The sequence below is a fragment of the Papaver somniferum genome, chromosome 1 (assembly GCF_003573695.1).
Source record: "Papaver somniferum cultivar HN1 chromosome 1, ASM357369v1, whole genome shotgun sequence".
In the NCBI taxonomy this organism is placed as follows: domain Eukaryota; kingdom Viridiplantae; phylum Streptophyta; class Magnoliopsida; order Ranunculales; family Papaveraceae; genus Papaver; species Papaver somniferum.
The window spans coordinates 55,201,476-55,223,661 of NC_039358.1; the positions used below are offsets into that span (position 1 = coordinate 55,201,476).

The 22,186-nt window shown below is 35.9% G+C and overlaps 3 protein-coding genes and 1 non-coding gene across 6 annotated transcripts; 3 read left to right on the forward strand and 1 right to left on the reverse strand.

Moving 5' to 3' along the window:
- Positions 1 to 9,280: 9,280 nt before the first annotated feature.
- Positions 9,281 to 12,937, reverse strand: LOC113287328 (kinetochore-associated protein KNL-2 homolog). Of its 3 annotated transcripts, none has more exons than XM_026536067.1 (7): positions 12,815 to 12,937; positions 12,635 to 12,711; positions 12,408 to 12,552; positions 10,894 to 12,186; positions 10,450 to 10,543; positions 10,261 to 10,318; positions 9,281 to 9,513 (listed from the first exon to the last, which is right to left on the reverse strand). In XM_026536067.1, the coding sequence occupies exons 1-6, from the start codon at positions 12,902 to 12,904 to the stop codon at positions 10,296 to 10,298; spliced, it is 1,722 nt and encodes a 573-aa protein (XP_026391852.1). In that variant the 5' UTR covers positions 12,905 to 12,937; the 3' UTR covers positions 9,281 to 9,513; positions 10,261 to 10,295. The 3 variants fall into 3 exon arrangements, with proteins under 3 accessions (XP_026391852.1, XP_026391834.1, XP_026391841.1); XM_026536049.1 differs by having other exon boundaries at positions 10,894 to 12,189; XM_026536056.1 differs by lacking the exon at positions 9,281 to 9,513 and having other exon boundaries at positions 9,894 to 10,318; positions 10,894 to 12,189.
- A 114-nt stretch (positions 12,938 to 13,051) lies between these two features.
- On the forward strand, positions 13,052 to 13,125 carry TRNAN-GUU. The gene has a single exon. It is a non-coding gene; the product is annotated as a tRNA-Asn (tRNA).
- Positions 13,126 to 17,722: 4,597 nt separating this feature from the next.
- Positions 17,723 to 19,370, forward strand: LOC113312985. Its single transcript, XM_026561735.1, has 4 exons — positions 17,723 to 17,832; positions 17,934 to 18,176; positions 18,744 to 18,806; positions 19,221 to 19,370. The coding sequence occupies exons 1-4, from the start codon at positions 17,767 to 17,769 to the stop codon at positions 19,368 to 19,370; spliced, it is 522 nt and encodes a 173-aa protein (XP_026417520.1). The 5' UTR covers positions 17,723 to 17,766.
- Positions 19,371 to 20,324: 954 nt separating this feature from the next.
- On the forward strand, positions 20,325 to 21,134 carry LOC113313049. The gene is made up of 3 exons (XM_026561794.1): positions 20,325 to 20,454; positions 20,631 to 20,700; positions 20,933 to 21,134. Exons 1-3 carry the CDS (start codon positions 20,325 to 20,327, stop codon positions 21,132 to 21,134), a joined length of 402 nt encoding a protein of 133 aa, XP_026417579.1.
- The last annotated feature ends 1,052 nt before the right edge of the window (positions 21,135 to 22,186 follow it).

The window sequence follows — 22,186 nt, forward strand, 5'->3', positions numbered from 1 at the left end:
TGATTGGGAAACTGGACCCTTGGAAGATTTCTCTGGTGATTTAGTTGCATTAACTGAATCTGTACTCTTCTCCTTTTCCATTGTTTTTCCATACATGTTTTTACAGCCACCACCTGTATTTCCTTGCTTCCCTGGTGACTTGGCAGACTGAGAAACAGAGATTGAAGCTTTTTCTAAAACTTTTGGCTTCTTAATGCCACCACTTGCATCTTGCTTCCCTGGTGACTTAGAGGTATGAGGTACAGAGACTGAAGCTTTCACTTCTGGCTTCTTATATCCACCACACAAAACCTTTGTTGGACTTTTTGTCGGTGAAGCTTGTTTTTGTATAACACCTTTGATACTTGTCCTAGTTTCTGGTGAAACATGCTCAACAGTTGAAAGTGTGACCTTTGCTGCACTAGAAATCAAAGCATCTCCAATCAAATTTGTTCTTTTCTCCCTTGTCCCACTGAAGAACTTTCAATGAACAATATTTCAGCTGCCTCCGCCATATTGTTTCCATTACTTACAAATTTCTCAGACACAACAAAGTCTTTACCTTGCTCAAAGTTATGTACCACTCCATGCTTTCCTTTAATCACTTTCTTGGGAGACCACTTAGGCTTCAATTTTCAAGAACAATTCTTGTAGGAGTGACCAAAAACCAAACAACTAACGCATTTGGATGGTTTTCATTTATACTCAACCGGAAGATCCATTGCAAACTTACCATCAATTACTAGTGGAATGCAATAGGGGTAGGTAAAATAAACACCAATCTCTACACAAATTATAGCATAGGATAGTCTAGTTCGTTTGATTGTGCAGTCATCTTCTAACAGGGGTTTACCTAAAAAACTAGCAATTAAACTTAAACCCTCTAAATCCCACATGTGAAATGGAATACCATGAATCATAAGCCATATCGGCACTGATTTGATGTCAGAAAGGGTTTTTTCAATAAGTTCACTCCAGGGTCTCAAATAGAAGAGTTTCTTTGAGATTTGGAAAGAACCAGTATCCAAAACCATCCTGCGATCTTCATCATCTAAAAATTCAAATATAAAGGCACTGTCTCCATGTAATGTAATACTTACCTCCTTCTTGAATTTCCAAAGTTTGCTCACAGCAACTTGTACTGCTGAGAAAGATAATATTTGGCCTATAAAGAAACCGACCACAAAATTCTCACACCTCTTGAAACCAGCTGAAAATTTTGTGATTGAGCAGCAACAACTAGCTTCCCATCTAGTTCTACAGGAGGTGTGAATTTCATTTTCGGGTGAGGTGTTACAACTACAGGAGTAGGGAATAAGGATCTCCAATCTCCTGAAGGAGCTTTTCCAGTTTGAGAGTTAAAGTTAGGGTTTGAAGATGAAGGATTAATTAACTCAGAGGAAGAAGAACTTGTAGGATCAATGATAGACGCATTTATGTGTTTAATTTGTCCTCAATGTTTCATATTGTTAGTACTCGATTTCGTACTTATTATGGTGTTTTGTGTGTTTATAGGTATTTTTTGGAAATAAACATTGTTGGAAAATTCGGCTCGAAAAGTTGCTCGGGACACCTCCGGAGAACATTTGCTATACGGATCCCAGATTTGGATAAGGGGCACCCATGGTTATGTGTAGCCCAAATTCATCTTCAGCACCCAGGAATATATGTAGCCCAAATTTGTCCACAACACCCATTTGTTATTGGCACCAAAGCAGCTGGTTAAGGGGCACCTTCATCCCCTTCGTTTGAACTGAATATTGGCGGGAAAATATTTTTATTTACTGTCAGATTTCAATCAAGGATTTGGAGGTGTTATAGGGAGACTAAGTGGCTGAAAATTTATGGGACCGTTCCTGGGACATATACAAAGTTATTACAAGTTTTTTGGTCTATCAAATTTGGCTGAAAAATCCGTGAGAAGAAATCAGGGAAGCACGTGCATGAGAGGGACAGTTCACGGGATTACATGAGTTTTGGAGAATTTAAACATGTTCTTCTCATGTATGATGACTCTAGCAACACTTTGGACCTTGAAAAAGATAACTGAGGAGATTTTGCAGCTGTAGAAACGCGTGAGAAGCTAAATCAGGGAAGAAAATATTCCCAAAATATTTTCTTTACTGCCCGAGTTCAATGAAGAATATTGAGAATCATGGCGTGATTAAATGAGTCTAAGGAGTATAAATAGGTGGATGGGATCATAGAGAAGGGGTCTCGAGAGTCTGGGGGGGCTGAGGAGAGCCAGAGAATGAGAAATTCTAGTTTTCCCAAACTCGGTTTCTGCTGCTGCTGATGAACATGAAGAACACGAAGAACGGACCATCCAAGACCGTCGTTTTCCAACAGTAACAACGACTCACAGCCGTGGGTCGTACATCAGAGGCATACTTATTTGTAAGCGTTTGCGACACAGAGCCGTGGGTCTTAGAGAAATAGTATCAGTGACACATACTGTGGGTCGTAGTTCTCTGGTTTGTAACAAATATAATTGTTACAAACCCGGTATTGAACTATTTCTCCATTTTCATTATTTGTAAACACCCTTTGAGCAATAATAATGATTTTTGAGCGTGTTTCCAACATGATGAGCGGCTAATTCTCCCACAACCAAGGCAATGAGGAAGCTATTTACGCATGAATAATTGGTAACTATTTTATTTTCTCTAATATTTAATTATAATTCACTCAATCACTGCTTTTGCAGAGTTTTAAATTGTTTGTGTAATTTTCCTAATCAGTTGTGGTTCAATTAGATAGGTTATGCTTTGTTTAGATGATTTATGCTTAAGGGATACAATTGATGTTTGAGAATTTGCTTGATTATTAGTGAGTTAAGATATAAAGGACTTAAAAGATAATTAGAGTTTAGGATTATTTACCATCATTAATTCATGTGTAATAGTGAAATCAGTGTCTTGGTTATTTTCTCTTACCTCTCGCCCACTTTGTTAATATTTTTGTATATAATTTTATTAAATCTTTAAATTTAATCTTCACAAGTCCGAGAGTATGAACCTCATTACTACAACATCATCAAAAAACATTATCAATCAAGAACAGACCCCTTACAATTCTCGACAATATCATTTGATACTTCTTTGTATTTCTATGAATCTTGTCTCTAACATTCTCTGCCTTTGAAGACTCCAAAGGAGGAAAATCAATTCCTTTTGGAGATAACGAAGAAGCAAGAAAACCATTATTGGTAACCTGATTTGAGATCAATGAGCTTGAAGGTGATGAATTTGTGTCGCCCTCCATGGATCTACTGCGAAGAAAAACCTAAGTAAAAATTGCCTTTTTTCCTTGCCACGTCACAGCTCATTATTTCTCCACATGTTTTTGTCATATTGGTGGTTGTGGACTGAGTAAGTATGCTCACTTCCTAGCTCTACGATACCCCTACACAGCTGCTTATGTGGCTCATGCTTTTCTAAATCAATTGGTCAAACTACATGGATTACCTTCCCCTATTGTGTCTGACAGAGATGAGGTTTTTACAAGCAATTTCTGGCAGGATTTATTCAAAGCTTTTGGTACTAGCCTTAACCTCAGTACATCATATCAACCCCAAACAAATGGCGAAATTGAAAGGGTCAATGCTTGTGTAAAAAACTATTTGAGATGCATTACTGGCCATAAACCAGGCGAATGGAGTGATTTTTTAGCTCTTGCAGAGTGGTGGTACAATACCAGCTATCACACCAGCTTAAAGATTTCTCCTTTTCAAGCACTTTATGGGTATGTACCTCCTCATCTAGCTTTTCCTTCTGCTACTACCACTTCAGTTGTTGAAGTTGAGACTTACTTGAAGGAAAGAGCTTCTCTACTTGATATTTTCAAAGAGTCTCTTCATAAAGCTCACGAGAGAATGAAACTGTATGCTGACAAGTCCAGAACAGGTAGATCTTTTGAAGTGGGATACTTGGTTTATCTTAAGCTCCAACCAGATATACATTCTTCTCTATCCTTGAGAAAGAATTTTAAGCCTTCCTCCAAGTTTTATGGTCCCTTCCCAGTCCTTCAACGTATTGGAAAGGTGGCTTACAGGTTGGATTTACCATCTCATTCACGTAATCATCCAGTATTTCATGTCTCACAACTTGAGAAGCACATTTGCCAGAAACATACTCCATCATCATCTCTACCAGTGGTTTCTCATGAAGGACGGAATCATGCTACCTGAGAAGATTTTAGGCACAAGGACAATTCTCCAGGGCAAGAGGTTGGTCTGACAAGTGTTGATCCAATGGACTAACTCATTCCCAGAGAATGTTTCATGGTAAGATCTCTCCAACATTCACACTCACTTCCAAAGTTCATCCTTGAGGATAAGGATGTTTTTCAGGGGAAGGCAATGTCACAATGTGCCGAGTATGGGTTAGCCAAATAATCTGCTTGTAATAGTTATTAGAGTGTGTTTATCATATTTCTCTTAGTAGTTAGTTGTCCATCAAATGAAGGACACGTGCCTCCCATTCATTGCAGTAGGATTAGGTTAATCATTGGTTATTTAACGTTGTAAGAGAAAACCATTTTATCTATCAGAAAATTAATGAAACAAAAACTATTTGGTTGCAGTAATTGGCACAAATCTTTGGCCTGGATCGAAGATTCAGGAGATGTTTATAAGTACCATTTCTATCTTTCTGCTTGTCTGGTTATTGTGTTATCACAACAGTCTCTACAGGGTAGACTCCTCCATGGCATAAAATTGCAACATCCGGATCTTCCTGACACAGTAAGACTGGCAACAATGGGTACTTCTAACGTAGATCATTCCAGCTTTCCTTCAGAACCATGACTTATATCCTCTTAGAGATGGACTTGTGGGACGCGAACTTGTTCCTTTCTTCTTTACGCGACCTACTTTACCTTTTGTAACTACACCTTCGGTTTTAGCCAACTTTGTACTCAGGATTCCCACTGGAACAGCAACACCGGCCTCATCCGGATTAGCATTTTTCACATCAGATCTTGTACATGCTGGAACATCTTTTACAACTTCATGCATACCAGTATCACAACTGCAACTAAGATTTGGTTCTTCACTTTTCACTTCTTCTTGTTGGACGGAGAATACAACACTTCTTTTGACTCATCAAAAGAAGACGTACTAGTTGGAACACCACTACCAGCAGACTTTTGGCCCAAGCATCAATCAGCAATATCCTTCCAGCCATATGAAAACCCACAACAAACGACTGCAAACCTGCTGATAGTGTAGATATCCATCAGTAGATAATACTAATTTCCTCACATACCAGAACAGATAATGTAATTTGAGACTCAACATGCACATAATGTTCTTAGCGGCTCAGCACAAACTCTACAATGACCCATAATTAGATGTTGTAATCCTCAACACAAACCAAAATTTATTTGTCCATGAATTTGCTCGCAATAAAGTGATAAGGAGGAAAGAAATAATGCAGGTTATAATCCAAACATCACTTGTGATCTAAAAGCAGAATTCGCATGGAAGAAGATGTGATGATACCAGAGATGAAAATAAAGAATATTAAAGAGATGGACGAGCCAACTGAAAGAGAATACACGAAACTGATAGAGTGATTTTCAACGACTTCAATAAATTATGGAAAAAATGAAAAATATGGTTTCTAGTGTTAGTTAATACACCAAATACTTTTAACATTGCAGGATTAAGAAGAATGAACAAAAACACGACGAAATAAAGAATGAAAGACGCAATTTACTTTCGTCCTACAGATAAAGAAAAAAACTTGGATGATTAGGAAAAGTTGAGCAATTATGCAAATTGATACTCCCTCCGTCCCACCATTAAGTGACCTAGTTCAAGTTTGCACAATTTTTAAGGCAAGAAGGGGAAATGTATTTTTAAGCACTTTTTATAATTATATCCTTATGGATAATAAATAGTGAAATTTTGAAATAATTTATCTCTCAAACTACACCACGGATGTTCGCAAACTTCGTACCATTGAAAAGCATTTTAAAACACCTACATAATGAATATAAACATGACTATCAAATTATGCATATTTCTTGTAGTTCTTATAATCAATTAAAAGGATAATTTTAGAAATATCTCATTGTTTAATGATATAGGTCACTTAACGGTGGGACAAAATCTAAAAATAACTAGGTCACTTATTAGTGGGACGGAGGGAGTATTATTAATTTAAGAACACAATTACGATTATTGATTGAATACATGATCTAATGAAAATTAAGGGGGGAGGGGGTGGGGATAAACAACTTCCATCAAAGAAAAATATTTTTAGGAAGAAAAAAGTGATATTTTGATTTTGAGTCCCAAAAAAGTGATCAGTGTTGTGTTTGGGTCCTAGAAAGTTCGAAACTAGAGTTTGGGTCCCAGAACCGTAGTTGACTGCGTCGACAGTTAAGAAAGTTAGTTAAATAAGGAAATGACCAAAATTTTATTAGATTTCGAATTATTTACTAACATAGCCATGTACTTTCTGTTAGACTAGTGTACGGCTTAAAACTACTCATCATTTTAAGGAAAGATCGAAACCTTTTGAGATGTCCTAAATTTCTTCTTCGAATTTTGTTTAGTCTTTCTGAAGCTTAGATACTTCTTCTCTGGATGCTGATGTAGAAATTAACCACTTAACTCACTTGGACTTTCTCGTAATAGATGATGATGTAAATCATGTAATGCCATTTATTGCGGAAAAAATTTTGAACTCACACTGCGAGTTCAAAAAGGAATTCGCAGCATCAAAAGCCATTGGATGTGGAGATGTGACATCATGACTTAACCACAGTTATATAATTAGATTTCTAAATATAACTGTGTTTAAATCTTTGGTTAGATAATGTCATATATCCATCATCTGACGGCTGTGATGCTGCATTTAGATAACAAAGAGACTGCCAATGCTGAGATTTATATAAAATCTGAGGAGGAGATGATATTTAGATAACAAGGATGAATTGGAGGCCCTAGAAAATAATTAGGGGCCTCAGCCATTTTATTTCCACCCCAAAATATCCATTTCCACCCCCAAAATATAGTGAAAATACTGTTTTACCCTTTACTAAACCTGAAACTCAAAATTCTATTAACCCTTAACTCTAAACCTCATCTCATTTTCATTTTTAAACCCAAAATTTTGTTACTCACTTAATTTGATTTTAACTTTTTTTTTTCCAAATTTCTTGTTTGCAAATTTTTTTTTTCCTGAGACTTGCATGAAAAGTCGTTAAGTAATAAAGATAACGACTCTTAACCGTTGTTAAAGTTTCAAAAACGACCCCAAGATTCGGTACTGTTTAAAAGTTGTTTCTTGACGATTCTAAACTGTCGTTAATGTTTATAAAAAAGTCGTTATCTTCTTCTAAGAGTCATTAATGGCGGAAATACATTAAAGAAGTTAACGACTCTTTTATAAACATTAACGACAGTTTAGAGTCGTCAAGAAACAACTTTTAAACAGTAACGACTATTGGGGTCGTTTTTGAAACTTTAGCGACTGTTAAAGTCGTTATTGAAAAACTTCACTATCTAACGACTTTTCATGCAAGTCTCCGAAGAATTTTTTTTTTGCAAACACCAAATTTGAAAAAGAAAAAGTTAAAATCAACTTAAATGAGATTAACACTAATTAAATAAGGGTAGATTAGCCATTACCTAAAATATTTGGATAATGGGTATTGAAATTAGGTTTGGGTGACCTTTTTGTCTTTTAGTGTGAGGCCCCCTAATTATTTTCTAGGGCCCCAATTCATCCTTGTTAGATAATGGTGGGGATTAGGCTTAGTCTTATGGGCTAGATATCTAACTGCTAGATTGGTCATCCACGTCAGCCTGGGCAACCTCCTAAGTCCTATGGTATTGCTAATCTAGCAGCGAAACGCTGAATAGAACAACGCTCAACGCTGAACCAAACAGCGCCACACAATTTTATTTTTTTAAAAACTAATCATTATCCCTCTCTCGCTCTCCACTTTTTCCCCCTCTCTCCAACTTTTTCCTCTCTCTCTCCCTTTTTTCCTCTCTCCATCACGTTTTCCCTCTTTTTCCCCTCTCCCTCTTTTTCATCTCTCTCCATCACATTCTCTCTAAAAAATTAGTAAAAAATATAGAGCGCTGAATGGTTCAGCGTTTATGTCACTTTTTGAGCGCCGAATGATTCAGCGTTTCAATCTCGCTGATATTTGAACTGCGAGTACTTGCTAGGAGAGAGAACTATCAACTATTAGTGTTAACTTTTTTCCCACACTTTTTTCATGATTTGCAACACTTTTTGGCCAATCTAGCAGTTCAATCTAGCCCATAGAGGTTAGCCTTGTGCTTTTCTTTCTGATTCACAAAAATGATATACAGTCGAACCTCGATAAATTAATGCTCTCAGGACAACGAAAAAATATTCGTTTAGCGGGGTTATTTATTTATCGATAAATGAATAAAATATTCATTTAACGATAAACGAATATTTATTCATTTAGACAATATTTTCTCAATTAAGAAGTTAAATTGTATAGGAGAAAATGTACAAATATATCAGAAAATGGTCAATTAGAAGAAGAAATCCAAATATTAATTGGTGTCATTTTTAATTTACGTTATAGAAATGTGATCTTTTGAACTATCCTAACGAGAATGATGCAGTTATGGAGTCTCCAACAGACGAAGAAATTATTGAGTCAGTAATGAATAATGAGAATGATCCTGAACCAGATGATAGTAGCTTCGTACCAAATCTGTCATGTAAATATGCTTTTAAAGCGATGGTCACTTCAAAAAATTACTTGCTACAACGCGAGCAAAATATTCCTGAAATTGTGCAAGCATTGCATAAAATTAAGGATATGATGCATTTTGGTTTGGGTGGAAGAAAAAGACAATCGACCATAGATGATTTTTTTTTTGAGTTCACTCCTACATATATTTTTATGTAAAACTTTCTGATTATGTATTTTGGTTTATTTATATATATATATATTTTTTTTATATACAATTCAGTGATTATTCGTTTATATTTCTACAGGGCCTGTAAGGATCCAATTTTTTTTATTCATTAATGCATTAAAAGAGACTAATCATTTATCACCTTGGCCCAAATCGTGACCGGAAAAAAATATTCATTTGTCGAGATTATTCATTTATCGAACATTCGTTTATCGAGGTTTATTCATTTATCGAGGTTCAACTGTAAAATTAAAGTTTTCCCAGCTAAAAAAAGATAGTTTCTCTATGTTAATTTCAACCATATATTTGAGCTTTTGGTTCAACTGTAATATTTAAACTTTAATCAGTTGATTCATGAAAATTTCATTCCTTATATAAATCTGTATATAGGAGTCATTGAGCACAACTTGTTCGACGAAATGATTGTGGGTTATTTTGCTTTTATTTTTGTTGGAATGATGTCATTGGAAGTATTGTTCTCGTATCACATTTGAATTTGGCACAAGAACATAATGAAATGTACTAAAACAGGGTTGCCATCTTAGAGATTTTTGTTCTTTCCCACTGTCCCAAATCCAAGATGGAAAAGCTAACCGCAGCTCCTTCATGACCTGTAACATTTCAGTCTTTTCATTACATTACTCAATAGAACACATAATACGCCAAGTTTGGCATTAGGCTTTGAGAAAGTAAGCAGCAGGTGACCATTAATGGCGGATCCATCACAGTGGGGTTCTTGCCGAAATAATATGGACAGTAGGATTGATAATATTCTCAGCCGATAGATGTGTTCTAGTATGCTAACGGAAACTAACGGAGTTAACCAAATATTGATTAATGAAAATATAAAAAAATTTCTTTAACAGTCAAGATGGTCAACTTTAGTCCTGAGACCGAAACTCTAACTTGAAACTTTCCAGGACCCAAATGCAACACTGGTCACCTTTTTGGGACCCAAAGTCAAAATATCCCAAAAAAAGATAGGAGAAAGTTTTACTCTAAAGATACTAAAATTGGAATTTAAACCAGTCATATTATGATGAGAGTCTGGAAAGAATTTACAAGAGCATACAACACAGAAGAAAGTTTGGCTTTCAGCTCTCCTATTAAAAGGAAGACGGTGCCAACAAGAAACAACTAACGTGAACAAAAACAGAAAGTTCACAGAGAAGGGGAACCACTAGTAGATGTGACTTTGAGCAACCACGGGGGAAAACTAAATAGTGAAAGGTGATTAGTAAAATGGAATTCAGTGAGGGATATAGTGTTGGGTAGAAAAGAGAGTTCCTAATATAAACTGTAGTTCTGAGCATGTCAGCAACCTCGAAGTGTGAACATATGACATATATATCACATACCTTGTAATACAGGACTTGTTGGTTTCACCATAACTCTACGGAGGTAAAAGTAGTCTTCCTGCAGAATACATCATTCATAAGAAACTAAACACTCTAAATAAACTCTACCAGTTTGGCAGTTCAAAATGAAACGCAACAACAATCAAAATTTTCACATGCTAGAGTTGAAAAAGGGACTGATAGAATTACCAGATCTTGTTCGTTTGACATTAAGATTAGCACGTTCTTGGGCAGTTGAAGATTGTTTCTTCCTTTTAGTGTTAGAAGAAGGCAGTGCAGGTACCTAAACAAACGGAGCTGATCATTACAGTTAATACTTAAAAGGTACATTTTAATTTTGAACTAAACTGCTAAACGGACAAATAATTTAAGGCCTCAATACAGCTTCGGATAAAAGCAACAACGAAACAGGTTCTGAAGAAGACGTAGCTCAGGTAATGTTCATATATTGGAATGGTATGATTAGAATCAAATTTAAAAAAAAAATGGACTATCTTATCATCATAGCTTTCAAGTTCTCACAAACACTTTTAAGTATTAAGGTTTTAAATAACTTAGTTGAATTTTGAAAAGAAAAAGAAAAGAGGAAAATATGTACAAGGTATAAAATGGAGATTGAATGTAAAAACTTACCTTTTCCTTCATTATGATACTTCCCGGCATCTCCAGTTGGCTATGTTTACTTTCTTCACTTCCCTTTGACACCAGGTCACTTGCATCCTTCACATCACCAACCTTGTAGAAAGATGTGCAAGATTTTCTCAGCTCACGACCTTCTGTGCCATCAATACCACTTCCGGAATTAATTTTTTCAACAGCTCCAGTAGGGACAGGGGAACGCATAAAATCTGTCTGGAGCCCATCTTTAGAATAATGATCATCATGTGGTTTTCCAGGAATAGTCCCCTGCAGTTGAACATTGGGCTGATCAGGAGTACTTGTGCCACCTAGTTTACCATCAGTACTTGTTACCTTACTATTTACAGAAACAGAACCCAAGGAAACAAAGTCAACTTTTTCTCTTTCACGCAGAATCTTACTATTGGTAGGTTGGTTGTTTTTCAAATTGTTTCCCAGTATTTTGATTCTGCTAGCTGTTCTTGTGCTATTAGGTGAACACATAATCTCCTTTACATTGTCAATATTAGAGCTAGAAGGATTTGGAACACAGCTACTAATCAAGAACTTTTTTTGTTGTGTCTCAATAGCCTCCAATCTTGGTTCAGGGATACTATTGACATTGTCATTGCAACAATCCAACGCTATATTCTTATTATTCAACCTACTGCTAGTAGTTTTATCTAAACCCACTTCAATCGAGCAACTAACGTTAGCTTTGGGAATGCTCTGCAGAGTAGACTCATCCATGGTATGAGAATTGCAACTTCCAGATCTTTCTTGCACACTAGGACTGGCTACAATGGGCGTTTCTGACACAGATCTTTCCAGCTTTCCTTCAGAAACATGACTTATATCCTCTTTGAGATGGACTTGTACAACTCCACAGCCAGTAGACCCAGAAATAGAACGTGATTTTGTTCCCTTCTTCTTTTTCCGACCTACTTTACCTTTTTTAACTCCACCTTTGGCTTTAGCCAACTTTGTACTCAGGATGCCCACTGGAACAGCAACAGCAACAATGGCCTCATTTGAATCAGCATTTTTCACATCAGAATTTGTAGATGCTGGAGACTCTTTTACAACTTCATCCATACCAGTATCATAACTGCAACTAAGATCTTCCGGTTCTTCACTTTTCATGTTAGTGAACGTCTTCTTGTTGGACAGAGAAGTCAGCACTTCTTTTGACTCATCAAAGGAAGACATACTAGCTGGAGCACCATCACCAGCAGATTCTTGGTCCAAGCATTGATCAGCAACATCCTCCCAGCCAAATGGAAACCCCACAATGAAACGACTGCAAACCTGCTGATAGTGTAGATATCCATCAATAGATAATACTAAATTCCTCAAACACCAGAACAGGTAACGCAATTTGAGACTCAATGTGCACATGCTGTTCTCAGTGCAAACTTTCAATGACCCATAGTTAGATACTATAATCCTAAACAAGAACCAAAATTGACTTGTCCATGATAAAAAAGGCAAGTAACCAAGAAGAATAGGGATAAAGTAGTAGTAACAACCTCTGGAGAAAACCCATTTTCCTGAGAACGAGAATTATTGATAGGGCCTTGAATTAAAATGTTGATCCCATCAGCTGACTTAAGAGACATTAAACTATGTCTCTTAGTAATTGGTGCAGAGGAAAATACTCGCTTAGCTCGATTTCTGTAGTAGGACAACAAAATTAGAAATCACTGGGACCCTTTCCAAAAAAGACAATGAAAACCCTAAGTATGTAATTACTTACTCTGATAAGACTAAACCTCCAATGCATAATCTCTTTCCATCTTCAGATTTCAGCAACCACCAATCTTCTAAACAAACCTACACAAAAACAAGAAGAAGACAGAAATGCAGGATGAGTTAAAAGGGAATGGAGAAATTTGTTATGCAGAATTGTGAGTGAGAGAGAGGTGAAGAGAAGTACTGTTGGAAGATATCTGGAAGAACTGGAATTGGAATTCTTGATCGGTGTATTGTTGTTTAGAATTTCTGAGGAAGAAGATTTCGTCGTCATGATGAGAACCAAATCAGCTTCTCCCCATCTTTGGCTAGGGCACACATGAAAATGAAATAACGAAGACGTTGGAGGGAAATAAAGAGGTGTAGCAGTGTTGGAGGTAGATGATTTAGTACCATATTCAGTATCAACAGCAAACAGGAAGCTGGAATAGCTCAGTTGGTTAGAGCGTGTGGCTGTTAACCACAAGGTCGGAGGTTCGACCCCTCCTTCTAGCGTTTTTTTTAGCGCCGATATAAAACTCTTTTAGGCTTAGTTAGACCCTAGCGCCTGGTGACTTATTTAGCGCCGATATAAAACTCTTTTAGGCTTAGTTAGACCCTAGCGCCTGGTGACTTATGCAAGAGCAAGTCATGTTTTAGGCTTCTCTTAAATATAGCTCACACTTTTATTAACCATAACCATTTTAACCATAATTCACAATATTTTTCAATTTATCAAACATATCCCATACAGAGTTATCATAAATCGATAGTCAGCTAGAGGCGAGTTGAGTTGAGTTGAGTTGTTATATAACCAATCCAACTGAGTTGATTCAGTTACAAAAACTAAATTCGAGTTGAGTTGTTATATAACCAATCCAACTGAGTTGATTCAGTTACTAAAACTAAATTCCAAACCAGCCATATTCACGAACCTCTAACTATGAACCCTAAAATTTTATCTTCCAAATTTGTTGAAAAATCAACCCAATATCATCATGGGACGAACTAAAGGAGAAAGAAACAAATCAACTTCATGAGATAATTTAAGGTTAGTTTTGCTAAATTTTTAAGAATTTAAATTGAAACCCAAATGAGAAGAATTCATGTTATTGGGGCTTTGATGTTTAGGTAAAAAAAAATTGTTGTTGAGATTATGTTCATTAATTGTAGACCAATTGGTATACAACGAATTTATAATTTACAGGTTTTATCGAAGTTTTTTAGTTTTGGAGTGTTAGTATTAGGATTCTGCATTCCAGGTGTTTGAGAAATTGTCCAAATCAGATACATATATGTAAGGGAGCACATATATATTTGATTTTGTTTGTGATGCTGAAAATCTATAAGTATTGTTGAGTTAGAATGTTCTTTAGCAATGTAGCACTAGTTACACATTCTGAATCACGTACTCTAGTAAAGTTTCCATGGGAATATGACTCAACCTAAATAATGGATCATCATTGCCAAAACAGATTGATATTTATTTAAAGACGAAGCAAAAACAATCCTGCAGGTGGCTTTTCACATGGTAAATGGTTAAGCCTTCAACTTTTATTAGCTTCAGCACACCATTGGAAGTATCTCGTGTAGGTCATATATCACTATTAAATACTAGAAAAAAGCCTGATTCCTCTAGCCAAAAAACGACCAATTAGTAGGTTAAGGCATAAAGGGCTATCCACTTTCACTGCCACAATGAGGGGCTTACTGAATATCACCTGCAATTCTACTAGATAACTAGCAATATTTACAAAGCAGATGTTGCTCCTGCCTTGTTCCTGCTTATATTCAGGAATAAATCATTTTGGACACGGTAGAATTCTAAAAGATCTTGTCAAGATGTTTCAACAAGGTCAATCTAAGAAACCTTTAGTATACCAGAACTATCTGAGCCATTCATATTTTCGGCGTACCACTACTTCTGAATCAAATTCTGAAGCTACCGTAAATATCAACAAGTGATCTTTGCAACCAATTTCCAAATGCATTACAAACTTAGAAGTGGTTTTATAACAATGAACCCATTTTACCATTACTTTCGTCACTTACTGTTTTGGTTCTTCGCCATAAGGTCGTAATGCATATACAACGGAACAGGTAAAAGAAAATTATTGTCCTGGGTGCAACATTCTGTCTGGCATCCACTTTCACTATCACCAAGTTGGTCTTCCCAATCCTGCCATTCACTTGGTTTGTTGTGGTCATATGTTCATGTACCACCCACACTACTTCTTCCTATTTGACTGTTTTGTATTGGGATATTCTCAGGAATTAAAATCAAGAAAACCCTCCATAGAATCTGCACATTAGGAAACATCATTTTTATATACTGACTGGATGTTGTGGATTTAAGTAATCCAGAAGGAAAGGTTGATTTAATGGCAAAGATGATCCATTATTTAGGTCGTTTTAATTTTGATATTAAGGAAATATTTGATTTAATGTTTATATTAAGTAGATATGTGACATTACATAGAATTTAATTTCCCCTCTTATTGTTTTAGGTTTACAAAAAGAACAACAAGAATGACCTCATCTTCAGTTCGGAGGGGTGATCGACCACCAAGTAAAGAAGTTGCGGATGAGATAGACGAAGATACAATGGAAGAGAGTGATGGGGATGAATACAATGAAAATAAGTATAGTCGTGAAGCAAAAAGTGATGAGGTTGATAACGAGAATGGTGTTAAGAATAATGAAGAGATCAATTGTGACAGTATGAATCTTTATCTCTAGTTTAACCGAACTCATTAGGGTTGGAAATCAAAGTATACACTAAGTGTGCTAAAAATAAGAAAATCAAAGTTTGATGTTTGTGTGCCTTTAACAGTTTTGGGGGCCTTACTAGTGAATATTAGCTTCTAAATAGAGAGTTAGTCTTAATCTAAATCCCGGGTGCCTTAATAGGCCTACCTGCATGATGCACAAGTGTCAGGCTTTTGAAAATGAATACAAAATGATGGAAAGGGGGAGAAATATTTTTATTTTTCCCTCATTGCTTTTGTTCTGGTCACCCTCTTTTAAAAGAGAAAAATTTCAGAATATTAGGCCTGTTTGGTAGTGTTTTTCAAAACAGTTTTCACTTTTCAAAAACAGGGAAAACAGAAAACGATGGGAAAACGTGTTTGGTAGCAGTTTTTCTAAAAACGTTTTTTACCCGTTTTTTGTTTTCGAAAACACCTAAAACGAAAACAACATTTCATCGTTTTCATCGTTTTCATTTTTTCCTTCTTCTCCTTCAGAAACAAGCAGTTCCCAAAGGAGGTGGGTTGATTTTGTTTTCATGATCGTTTTCATGATTTTGTTTCGATTTCTTTTAGGCTATCAGTGAATCTCCCTTTGGACTAATCGGGTGTTTGATTTGAAGCAGATGGGTTGATTGATTTGGTATCAAGTTCTAGGGTTTGCAGCAATTTTTAGGTATGAATATCTATTACAATTTCTGGGTTGCATGTATGATTTTCTTTTCGATTTCTCTACGGTTATTAGCTAATCCCTTTTTGGAATAATGGGTATATGATTTGAAACAAATGTACTGATTGATTTGGTATACGGTTATTAGAAACCACCATTCCTGCATCTTTTTAATTGTTTGTATGTTACTGCAGATTTGATTCATATTGTTGCAAAACAGACAAGGGAAAACTCGTCTTGCAAAGTACTACGTTCCTCTTGAAGAATCTCAGAAGCACAAGGTTGAATAGAGGTAATCTATCGCTCATATCTGGGCAGTTGCAATGCTCCTAATCTAGAATTAAATGATTCTGTAAGACATATTGTTAGTCATATTCCATAAATAAAAGTCTATGTTACATGCTCAGGGTTCTTTCAGTCTTCCACCATATATATGTTGTTGGCCACAATTTACATACTGGAAAAAGGTAGAGATTCTTAATAAAAACATACAGATAGTGAGTGTGATATCGACTAGTGGGATTGACATGAGTCGTCACTGAATCATCATCATAATGTCATCATTTATGTCTCCCTACTGTAGAGTGTGTACTTGTGTGCACTTTGTATAGGACTATAGTAGGTAGATATATCTAAATTGGTAATACTTTCTGGAACGTGAATCAGTACTACTATTAATTTCCATGCTTATCCAAAAGCATAAACAGCTTACCTGTTTATCTATTGTTTGTCATGGTTCAAAGACAAAGTTGAATTCAAAAGGTACACATCCACCATGAGTAGGTGGATTCAGCTCAAAGAGTTTAATTCTGAATGGGAGTATGGCACAATGTACAATGATTCATATCTACTAGTATGCTATGTCTCCTGGTTGTTTACTATTTTCGGAATCTAAACAATAGGTACGATACAATTACCACGTGATTTGGTTAGGTTTGGTATTTACAGGGAATATATGTTGGGGTGCTTCTTGGTTTCTACTTTTCGTAAAAGAAGGAAAAGGTGTGTTAACACTTACCGGTAGTTGGGTTTCTTTTGTTGAAGACAAGGTCTTTCCTAGTTCCCTTCCCAACCTCAGATATGAGCCATGTTGAATAGAACTTAGTTTCCCACAAGTTATTACAATTTTGAGCCTCAGCTTTTATTTTGGTGTCAGTTACATGAACATGTAACACAACTTAGTTTTCTCATTATAACTGTGTTTAGAATTTTGAGCCTGATTTCACTTTACAGGTTCATCGTTTGGTGGTTAATAGGGATCCTAAATACACAAATTTCATCGAGGTTAGTACTTGGTAGTTCTTCTGCTTTTATTTATTTACATTTAGTTTATTAACAACTAGTTTATTAACTAAAACTAGGGATCCTTACTGGATATTGTTATTACAATTTTTTTTTTTCTTACGTAAGTACCATGTGGTGGACTCCACTGAATTTTTCTTTAAGTTTTATACAGTATGTATTCTGTAGAAAAAAAGATGGCTTCTCTATCAAGTGATGATAATGTAGATGATATCCGCACATGGCCACAGTATATTGTGGATTACTTTGTTCAATTGGTTCATGATGAAGCCAAAAATGGGTTACAAACCACTACATTGGAGAAAAGAAATGGGGAGAAATAGATAATGCTCTCTTTGCTAAGTTTGGTAAGAGATACACATTCCTAAGTTGAAAGCTAAATTCAATCGACTGCGTATAGAGCATAGGGAATTTGCAAGGTTAGTGAGTGATACCGGTATGGGTTGGGATCCAGTTGCAAACACTGTCACTGCAAGTGATGATGCTTGGAAGCGTTACTTGAAGGTATGCGCATAAATGTTTACACTAAGATATTTACTTGTACATAATATAGGTACATAATGTAGTTCAAGAGTATAATGCATGTGTAACATTCCCAAATGCAGAAATATCCTGGTGCAAAATCCTTCCGTAAAAAGGGGTTAGACAATTATTATATGCTTGGGGAGATATTTAATAGCACAACAGCATCTGGAAGCATGTCTAATGCATCAACACGGTCTCCTCCTGACTCAGACACCGAAAGAGACTTGGAAACAGAATTCCTTGGCAAAGGGGTACATGTAGAACCCGCTAGCTCTGGAGACACGAGTCACCCTTCATCACACACACAGTCAAACATACACGACGTGCTTTAGAACTTCCTATTGATCTCCCTCAGCGAAAGGCGACTAAATCATCAAGGTTTGATGATGCACTTATAGCATGGACTGAAAATCTCAAAGTTAAAGCTGAAGTAACAAAAGCGAAGGCTGAACGTGAACGAGAAGGAAGGAAGTAACATCTCCTCTTTGTACCAGCACCGAGATATCATCTATTGAAGATTGTATGGATATATTGGACAACATGGAAGGAGTGGAAGATGATGTATATCTCAAAGCCATTGACAAGTTCAGAAACCCTGACTATAGGAGAATTTTTAAGAAAATGAAAGAATCAAGGAGAATTATGTGGCTTAAGAGTTTGTAATATGTTTTTTTTTTAAGAAACTGAACTCGGTTAAGGGTTGTTGAGTGTTGTGATTTAGAACTTGAAGTTACACTGTGACACAATATTTATGTTAATGTGAGCTTGGTTTTGTGTGATTTGCTTTTTTTGATAGTAATTAGTAATAGGTTTATGTTGATTCAGTAAAAGTTTATTTTTTATTGTTATTCATTGTGCTTGTAATAACAATATGTATTTGCTTTGTGTAGGCACTGTACCAAAGGGAGTATTTGGAAGAGATTTGGTTGTTAACTGGCATATCAAAAGTCCAGGTATGTAGCTTTACTTTTCCATTGTTTCCAGCTTAAATCTATGAATAGAACATTCGTCATTCGCCACTGCACATCATCAAGACAAGTGTAGGATCAATAGAAAATACCTTGCCATTCTCTGTAATCACTGTAGGATCAATAGAAAAATGAAAAATATCATTATCTGTAAGAAATATACGTGTACGGTACCCTGTAAACTTGCTATAGATATACAATTTCCATTATATAAAAAGGACTAGTTCTGTTAGACTCGAAGCATCACAGTTCTCTCATTAGTGTTAGCTATTTACCCGCATTTGAGAGAAAAACTTCATTAGAAGTGTGTGTGGCGATTATAGAAATGGAGATAGAAGAAATAGGTAGCATTCCTCCATTGCCACTTTTATCATTAAATCACATTTCGTTGTTATGTAGATCCCTGAAAACTTCAGTTCGGTTCTACGAAGAGATATTGGGTTTCACTATGATTATATGATAGATATTGTCTATAATATAGAGTTTGACACCGTCCAGGGTCCGCATGTTGGAATTGATATTGTCTATAATATAGAGTTTCCAGATTAATGGTGTAGCTAATGCTCTAAATCTTTCAAGCCTTCCTACGCTTCCTCCTCAGTCTTCTAGTTCTGTATCATAACACTAGCATTACTAATAGTTTTAGTTGTCTTCTTATTAGTACTTATCTGTTGCCTGTTAGTATTTTTAGGCTTGGTCATGATGCGTCGACCTTTCTTCTTATAATCATTTATCTTTTGCATCAGGCAGTAATACTCTTGTGTTTTACCAGAGTATTAAAATGGAATCCAGGGATACAAGTTCATCAAGTGACTCATCCTCAGACTCGGAAGACTCGTTTATGGAATTGCTTATGGTTAAGGAGTTGCATAAGCGTTATATTAAGATACCAATGATGACATCAGTGCTTAGTGGGAGAGAGTTTATTTTTGAGTTACTGAATGGACATCCAAGACGAATGTACAACTTGATGAGAATGGATCCTTCTACATTTATGCTGTTATGTTCAACTTTAAGGACCAATGACTTCTTACAAGATGATAGATCAGTAAGTGTCGAAGAGGCGGTTGGAATATTTTTGGCTATTGTTAGTCAATCAATGCGCAATAGATTGGTTGCAGAGATGTTTCAACATTCGAATGAGACCGTATACAGGCACTTTAAGAAGGTTTTAAAAGCATTATGTCGCCTTGGATGCCTCATAATTAAACCTCCCAATATGGATGAGGTACCTCCAGAGATTATGACAAATCCTAAATTCTATCCATGGTTTGTGGTATGGCTCTCATTCCCATATTACTTGTTAATGTATCTTATATGCATGTTTGTTTCTTTACAGTTGATATTCATCTTGGTTTTAGCATCTTTAGCTTAGCCTTTACAATTGATAATTCAAAACAGGATTGTGTTGGTGCTATTGATGGAACTCATATTAGTGCTTGTGTACCTGCTTCTAAACAAATTCCATTTCGAGGCAGAAAATCTCAAATCACGCAGAACATTATGTGTGCTTGCTCGTTTGATATGTTGTTCACATTTGTATATACGGGATGGGAAGGAACTGCCAATGATGCAAGAGTACTCATGGATGCCATATCGAACGAAGAAAACAAATTCCCAATGCCCAGAGAAGGTATTGAATACATATTACTTTAATTCTTGTTAGCTTACATTTAATACTTTAATAGATCAATCTGTCCATGCAATATCTGAATTGTTGTACCTTGAGATAGTGTTTAAGATGATAAATGTTCATGTTCCAACTGTCTGTTGAATTGATGAAGTTAGCAACTGGTAATTTGAATGTAGGAAGGTACTATGTTGTTGACTCCGCTTACACAAACATGCCTGGGTTTCTGACACCCTATCGTGGAGAACGGTATCACTTTCGTGATTTTAGGGGAAGAAGTCGACAAGCAAAGGGTCCTATGGAATTATTCAATCATAGGCACTCCTCTTTACGTAATGTTATTGAACGTTGTTTTGGAGTGTGGAAAAGTAGGTTTCCAATATTGAAATGCATGCCAAATTATCCACTTCGCAGACAAAGACTCATTCCCGTTGCATGTTGTACTTTACACAACTTCATTCGCTATTCGCTTAAATTCAAGGAATGACGAACTGTTTAGTCAGTTCATGGCAGAAGATCTTCTAGTGGCAGATGAAGAAAGTTCAAGTACTGGTCAAGAAAGCACATCAATTGACATTGATGTAAGCGCAGCGAATATTGAGCTGATGAATAATGTTAGAGATGACATAGCAGGGACAATGTGGATTTATCATCAACGCCGACATCACCACCAACACCTTTAGCTTATACAAATATGTAAAATTGTTGTTATGTGTAAAATATTTGTGCAAGCTCATAACTACTTTTTGAATTATTAGTTTTAACATATAACTAATTTTGAAAAATATGTTTTGAAAAATATGTTTTTGAAAACAGCCATACCAAACAGTTTTTAGAAAATGAAAACAATGAAAAAAGGTCTGTTTTAAAAACAGTAGAAAACTATTTTTGAAAACTGTTTTTGAAAATGCTACCAAACAGGCTCTTAGGTTCTTGCAATCGACGGAGCTAACCTAGGAAGATTGTGGAAATCGTTATTGTTGCTTATTTGTGTTGTGGTTCTGATTGAGGTTTACAAAGGGGTGGGAGAAGCTGAAAATTTTCTTATTCTTCCCTCCTCTTCTTCATTTTCTCTGGATGGAAGATATAGAAGAACTTAATCGGAACCAGGCCTGAGTTATCTTTACGGACATATGTTTATTTGGGCTGATGATGTTGTTGATGTTAGATGAATTCATAAATGAGGTAAAGAGAGCCTCCACTTTGTTTCAAGTCCTTCACCTTAATTAACACCAACTGTGCATGTTGATATTTGACAAGGAACAGACTTAATTGTTTAATTTCTTATTAAACCGAAATTCCTCCATGTTAACTGATTTGGGTATTTTGTATTCAATTTGATTTTCGGGATTTCTAGTATTTCGAGTTTATGAGAAAATGCAATTAGGGTTCTTGTGGAATTTGGGGCTTTTCCCCTAAATTTTTTCAAAATGTTAAATTAACATGATAAATGCTTGAATGGGTTTGCTTAAATTTACTCAGTTCTCAGTTTTGTTGTTGTACTGAGTTAAAATTTTCATTGGTTTGAAATGTAGCCATGTATATGGAAATGTCTGGGAGCATAATGTTGTGAATTTGAGCTGTTTGTTTATTTTCCTCAGAGAAGAAATTCATTTTTAACCTTTTGGTTTGGTGTTGGTTTAGCCAACTCTGGGAACTGTCTATTGACTCTTACATAGAGCTAGTAGCAAATTTGAGAGTTTAAATTTATGATTAGGGTGAAATAAATTATGTG

Excerpts from the sequence above, each read along its gene's own strand:
- LOC113287328 (XM_026536049.1), bottom strand. The coding sequence starts at position 12,904 with ATGACGACGAAATCTTCTTCCTCAGAAATTCTAAACAACAATACACCG. Across the intron at positions 12,712-12,814 it reads CTTCCAGATATCTTCCAACA|GTTTGTTTAGAAGATTGGTG; the intron begins GTACTTCTCTTC and ends GTTTTTGTGTAG. Across the intron at positions 12,190-12,407 it reads AAAATGGGTTTTCTCCAGAG|CAGGTTTGCAGTCGTTTCAT; the intron begins GTTGTTACTACT and ends CTACACTATCAG.
- LOC113312985 (XM_026561735.1), top strand. The coding sequence starts at position 17,767 with ATGGGTTGGGATCCAGTTGCAAACACTGTCACTGCAAGTGATGATGCT. Across the intron at positions 18,177-18,743 it reads CACAGTCAAACATACACGAC|GCACTGTACCAAAGGGAGTA; the intron begins GTGCTTTAGAAC and ends TGCTTTGTGTAG. Across the intron at positions 18,807-19,220 it reads CTGGCATATCAAAAGTCCAG|ATCCCTGAAAACTTCAGTTC; the intron begins GTATGTAGCTTT and ends GTTGTTATGTAG.
- LOC113313049 (XM_026561794.1), top strand. The coding sequence starts at position 20,325 with ATGTGTGCTTGCTCGTTTGATATGTTGTTCACATTTGTATATACGGGA. Across the intron at positions 20,455-20,630 it reads ATTCCCAATGCCCAGAGAAG|GAAGGTACTATGTTGTTGAC; the intron begins GTATTGAATACA and ends ATTTGAATGTAG. Across the intron at positions 20,701-20,932 it reads ACACCCTATCGTGGAGAACG|GAATGACGAACTGTTTAGTC; the intron begins GTATCACTTTCG and ends CTTAAATTCAAG.